This window comes from Chanodichthys erythropterus, chromosome 10 (genome assembly GCF_024489055.1).
Source record: "Chanodichthys erythropterus isolate Z2021 chromosome 10, ASM2448905v1, whole genome shotgun sequence".
NCBI classification, from domain to species: domain Eukaryota; kingdom Metazoa; phylum Chordata; class Actinopteri; order Cypriniformes; family Xenocyprididae; genus Chanodichthys; species Chanodichthys erythropterus.
This window is the reverse complement of record NC_090230.1, coordinates 39,673,085-39,679,798: the sequence shown is the minus strand read 5'-3', so window position 1 is coordinate 39,679,798 and position 6,714 is coordinate 39,673,085. Positions and strand designations below refer to the sequence as shown.

The window sequence follows — 6,714 nt, the reverse complement described above, 5'->3', positions numbered from 1 at the left end:
GATGCTTGTGAAAGCTGTTGTCTGGCTTTTTGTGACCTGTGATGAACTGTTATAAAAAATGCACTCAATAAAAGAGAATATTCAAATAATGATTTCATTTCAGTCACTGTGCTTTAATGAATATAATAATGTGGATCTTTGATATAACCATACTGAATTAATACAATTAGTTCTTGTTATAAAAGTGTTAGAAGTAAAGAGAAGAAACAAAAGGTTTATACTCTACCTTCTTCAGTCTGGCTCATCTCATTCTGCCAGCCATCAGACAAATTTATACTAGTTCATTCTCTTGAGATTGGGACTTTATGTGTTGGATCAACCATTCTCCCTAGAGATTTGACGACAAAGGCAGGAGTTTATTTTGATTCATACATAATAAAAAGTACCATAGTTAAAAAGTACTATGTTCAAACTGTTGCTGCTGCTGTTGTAGTAGCAAGGATGTGTTTAATGTTAACGTTGTACTTTACAATTTACATTAGGGAACAGTAGGCCTACAATAATTTTTGGTAAAAGGTAAATATAGAGAATATTCACTCAAAGGTCTGTTCACACAGAATTTTTATTTTTTTTATTTTAATTTGTTTTTTACATACCACTGCGCTACTTTTCCATTGTTTTTCTATGTAGATGTACAAGATGGACGTTTTTATCTTGTGCATGACACTTTTGTCTCATGCATGTCATGGTATTCTAAAAATGCAGAACTCAATTTTTTTTTTTTTTTTTAAATCCTCTTTTCTATTCTGTGTGAACCGGCCCGTATGTTGCACTGATGGAACAAAAGATGTTGTCGCAGGTATCAGTATCAGCTTACAGTCTAGTGCAGCTGGAAATTACATTTGATACTCAGAACAAACAACAGCAAAAGTCAATAAAATAAGTTTTGCTCTGTCAATGAAAATACCTCCAAATGAAGCCAAAGCAGGGTAAATAAGGGTGTGTTCACACTTGTAGTTCGGTTCACTAGGTTTGTTTGGTCCGGACCAAAAAAAAAAAACATTTAGTCCTGGTCCATGTACAGATGGTACTCAACCAGAATGTCTATTACCGCCGCATTACCCCTGCGGCAAAGCCACCGCGGCAAAAATAAACCAGTCGAATTTCCAGCTCCTCCAGTTTTGGGCAGCCAGCAAGAGAGTCCCCCATTCCCTGCTCTTCCCTATAATGGTAAATGGCATCAGCGAACATTGGTGACTCCTTCGCTCCCTCAAGGATGGTAGCCGCCCCTCCAGAACCCAGGTGGTCAACAACGAGTTTGTCCGTCCCCCTACAAGTCACTCCAATCTCCAGCCTAGTGCCTTGAGCGTCCATGGCGGTAGACTCTGATTAGTTTGATGGCACCGCGGATTTCCCACAGGGTCGAGGGCTCTTTAACAGCACATTCCTCCCTCCCAGGTTATGGCACCAGTGTAATGATGTTTAAAGGTTCAGGGAAGAAGTAAGCAGGTACTGACAAAAGTTCCAAAGTAATTTTAATTATAAAATAAACAACAAAACGAAAGAAAAAGCGGCAACCCATCATGGACTACTGCCACATAAAAACATGATAAAAACGCAACACAACAGTCCAGGACTGGACCTCTGGCATCTTGCACTGTCATCATTCCTTCTTTTATCCCTCCGCATCTACTTCATTAGCATTCACACCACGGGCCTTGCTCCATTCCCATGGCTCTCAGCCCCGCCCTGCTTGCCACACAGATACATTGTGAACGGAATTCTGCAAAACTAGTGAAAACATCAAAATATCATGTAATGTAATAAAATAGCATATCTTCCCTGTGTCATAGTCTCTGTCAGTCCTGGCTTCCAAAGACTCAATTTCCCATCATCCCCTTAGCCCACATCTGCACACACTTCCTCATCACCGCTCCTGATCTGCCGATCACACGCACCTGCTTCCCATCAGCACACAATCACCAGACTATTTAAGCACACCACTCACCTCCTTCAGTTGTCTGGTCTTGTTGATGCATTTATGCTTAAAGGACTATTTCATGTTTGTCTGCAGCGTGCCTAAGGACTTTGTTTCCACTCCAGCTATTTCCATGCCCCTACATCTGTGTGCATGTACCTACTTCCATCTTGTGTGCACTCCGTTGACGCTCATCCATCCACGCTCTACATTCCTGAAAGACAAAGGACAGTATCAACATCCAGTCACCTCTCCTCAAAGTCTATATCACCAGTTCACTTACCTGCATCACTGTTGTTACCCTGCTGTTTGTAAATAAACACCCATCTATGCTCACCTCTGTGTCTCCTGTACATCTGTCCGTAATACCCTGCAAATAATGCTATGAAGAATGTGTACATTTAATTTTAAAGACAAAACAAAGGGTGCAGGTACTGGTATTAATTTCAGCATCAGTAGGGGCTTTCGCACCAGAGGAACCTTTTCATTAGTTCCTAGAACTATTGGCTGAAGTACTCGGATTTTGCCGTGTTCGCACTGCAGGATCTAGGAATGATTTTAGGAACTCCTTTTGGTGGAACTAAATTATCTCCTACTTCAGAGTAGGGTCTAAAACAGCACTATAGGAACTATCAGTGACATAAGTGTACATTGATTGGTCAAACACATGTCAAACACCGGCACCTGCCATTTTTAAAAGGCTGCTTCACAGTTCCTATTCCCAGTGCGAATGCAAGCAGGAACATGGCCTGTGGGAGAAATTAGTTCTCAGGGAATTATCCTAGTGGCTAGTTCCTATAACAAACTATTCGGTGTGAAAGCCCCTAGTAGCAGAAAGCGATCCTCTTAAGATGGAGGTGCCACCCCAGCAATTATGTGACATAGGACCTTATGTGTGTGCCATTGTAAAGATTGTAAGTCTATCCCTTGCAGCCTAATTTTCAATTCAATATGGCATCCAACCTGACTAAGGTCTATAGCCATGAGTAAACTTGTATCGCTTTTCAGCCATCGGGCCTAACCTTTACTGTTGCTGAATTGTGCTGTTCTCGTGCTGTTCGTCCTGCATGGCTCGTATAAGAGCGTTATAATAGATTTTCTACTGATACTGACATTGTGCAGAACCATTCAGACTAAATTGGGAAAAGCACTTACTTGCGAAGATGAGTGTGTGATATTTAATTTTTTAATTCTATCTTTAACGGTTTAAAGCTGAGGTAACCATGCTCACTATTGACACTATTTAATAGACATGTTTCATCAAGACAAAACTGCATTCACACTGCATGTGGTAGATTCAAAAATTGTATTATATTTTTACACAGCATTAGTAAATCTTAGAAAACTTAGTATTTTTGTTTAAAAATACATTAGGGTGTATGTCATAAGGCCAGTATGCTGTATTCTGCATTTTTGGCAAGTAAATATTGTAATGTCTAGTCTGGTATGTCATTGTGTTATTTAATAGGATGGAAGTCTAATTTAAGGATTATGTTTAATGAGTTTAGTTCACTGAAGCATATGCCTGCATTACATGGTATGGGATCATATGTGAGAATGGTGAGAATTAGTGAATGCATAAAACTATAGGCATATTACACATATTATTCATATAGGAACAAAAAAATGTCCAATAGATGTGCATGAATACAGCAAATAATTATTCAGAAAGCATTTATGAAACAGTTGTTATATTTAAAGCAAATAATATAGAGGGAAATCACAAAGCAGCTGTATTTGGTTTTGAAAATATTTGGCCTGTTAACAACAAAATTTCTAAATGATCACAGCTAATATGCAGTGAGATTACACCTGTAATTATTATTTTTAATTTCTCCTACTGCATTTAATATTTCTTTCCTGAGTTGTGCTCACCCTGCTTCGTTTGTACAGCTCTTTAATGGATTGCATGACCTCTTCTGTCTTTAGAGTGTATATGATGGGATTCAGCATAGGTGGCATTGTCTGAGTGAGAGAATTGTTAATTATCCGGGCGTTTGGATGCAAAGGTGTTATGATAGATGCAATATTATTGCTTAAAATTGGGATATAAAAAATTGCCACCAACATGAGATGTGAAGTGCAGGTTTTTATGGATTTGATCCGGTCAACACCATGGGGTATTTTAAACAAAACTAAAGCAATGCAGACATATGAGATGAAGATCAAAATTAGTGGTGTAAAAATCAAGAGACTATAGCAAATTTTACCTAACAAAACATTTACAGAATTATCATTGCAGGCTATTCTATAGATAGGGCCATAATCACAAAAATAACTATCAAGCACATTAGATCCACAAAAAGAAAGTCTATTCACAGATCCTACAAGTACAGCAAAAAATGTCACAGAAAAAATCCACATAAGGCCTATGATCAGAAACATGGCTGTTTTGGTTACAATGGCATGATACCGTAGTGGAAAACAAATAGCAACCACTCTGTCATAAGCCAAGACAAGTAGTGTCAAAGACTGCAGATTCATGAAATGATACACAAAAAACATATATATCAAGCACGCTTCATATGAGATGTCCTGATGCTCGAATAAAAATGTGTCTATGACTTTTGGAATCAAAGCCGAGCTTCCAAACAGATCAGAAAGGGCCAGATGGAAAACACTAATGTATTTGGCTGTGTGAAGTCTTCGGGCCAAATAAATGGTACACATGATAAATGAATTCCCTAAAACAGTCACAACATACACCAAAGACAAGAACACATAGTAGTATTTTGCATGTGGGACATTATAAAAGCCGTTGATGAAAAATGTTGCAGGACGAACAAATGTCACATTTGCAGAGGAGTTTGACTGCATGATGCTTGTGAAAGCTGTTGTCTGGCTTTTTGTGACCTGTGATGAACTGTTATAAAAATGCACTCAATAAAAGAGAATATTCAAATAATGATTTCATTTCAGTCACAGTGCTTTAATGAATATAATAATGTGGATCTTTGATATAACCATACTGAATTAATAAAATTAGTTCTTGTTATAAAAGTGTTAGAAGTAAAGAGAAGAAACAAAAGGTTTATACTCTACCTTCTTCAGTCTGGCTCATCTCATTCTGCCAGCCATCAGACAAATTTATACTAGTTCATTCTCTTGAGATTGGGACTTTATTTGTTGGATCAACCCTTCTCCCTAGAGATTTGAGGACAAAGGCAGGAGTTTATTTTGATTCATACATAATAAAAAGTACCACAGTTAAAAAGTACTATGTTCAAAATGTTGCTGCTGCTGTTGTAGTAGCAAGGATGTGTTTAATGTTAACGTTGTACTTTACAATTTACATTAGGGAACAGTAGGCCTACAATAATTTTTGGTAAAAGGTAAATATAGAGAATATTCACTCATAGGTCTGTTCACACAGAATTTTTTTTTATTTTATTTATTTTTTTTACATACCACTGCGCTACTTTTCCATTGTTTTTCTATGTAGATGGGTGTTGCACGCTAGGAATGTGTTATAATATATATATATATATATATATATATATATATATATATATATATATATATATATTTTTTTTTTTTTTTTTTTTTTTTTTAATTGGATGTGAATTTTAATTTTGAAAGGGGGACTATGTCAAAATTACATTCTAGTTCTATTGTGTTAAATTTTGCTGACTGGTTTTGCTGCCGATGCGTCAGAGGTGAGCAGAGGAGTGACGTCATCCACCTGAGTCCTCGAGAACAAAAAAAAGAGAGAGAGAGCGAACGTGCACTGTTGTGTGTGTAGGCTATGTATAAAGAAATCCTTGTGTAGCACATGTGTCAATTAATATTGCACTTGTTACTAATATTATCATAGGCCAATAGGTTCGTCTATGGAGATGTAATGAAGACAACACTGGTTAAATAAAAGTAAGTATTTGTATTAAAATAAATTAGTAAAGCTGATTGTTAAAAGAAATTAAAATGCTAATTAACAGTGTCACAATTTTGTTCAGTAACAACACAAGACTTTAACACTCAGTTCAATTGAAATAAAGTGAACAATTTCACCTGACTCTTTGGTTGTTCTGTTATTCTGTTGGGTGCACCCTCTAGGCTATATGGATGACCTAGAATACTACACCAATATCAATTTGCAATTAACATTCACAAAGTTCAGTTGTAACTTGTAACAGTTCACTCAAATCACAATTAACAAGAAAAATAAAGAAACAGTTGAAATAAATTCAAAAGAAACAGTTCAATGAATCAGTTCCAAAATATTGTTTCTGAAAAGCTCAGATCAGAAAAATTTGTGTTCAAACAGTTCAGATGGAAAATTCCGTTCAAAAGATTCGAATCAAAGACTCGGTTCAAAAGATTCGGATCAAAACATTCAGTTCGAAGATTCGGTTCGGTGAATCGAAAGTTCGTTTGAATCGCAGAAAAAAACGATTCTACAACTCCAAACAAAACAAAATCCGTTGGAAGGGAATTACTTGCAATTACTCAAATAAAGCTCACTTCCGTTGAAGAAACTAGCAGGAACTTAGAACTTTCCTACCAAATCCACAGGTGTTGGTTTGAACTCAACTCTCGCAATCAACGCTCAGTTCACTGGAGGCTCGCCATCATTAATCGTCACGCTGAATCGAACACAGTTCCAGCGTGGCAAAAAAACCTGACCTGCACATGCAACAGGCAGTATTTAGTTCACAACACACATTAAATTAACTGTTTTTAGTTCAACAGCAATCACATATTATTCTGTCAGCATTTACTGCTACATTTCTGTAACAAGTCAACAGTTTAGATAGCATTGTGCTACATAAACAAACAAAACCATTCTTTCAATATCA

General features: G+C 36.9%; 1 protein-coding gene across 1 annotated transcript; it reads right to left on the bottom strand.

The window, feature by feature from the left end:
- Positions 1-3,745: 3,745 nt before the first annotated feature.
- LOC137029564 (olfactory receptor 6N1-like) lies at positions 3,746-4,735 on the bottom strand. Its single transcript, XM_067399175.1, has one exon. The coding sequence runs from the start codon at positions 4,733-4,735 to the stop codon at positions 3,746-3,748; it is 990 nt and encodes a 329-aa protein (XP_067255276.1).
- Positions 4,736-6,714: the final 1,979 nt, after the last annotated feature.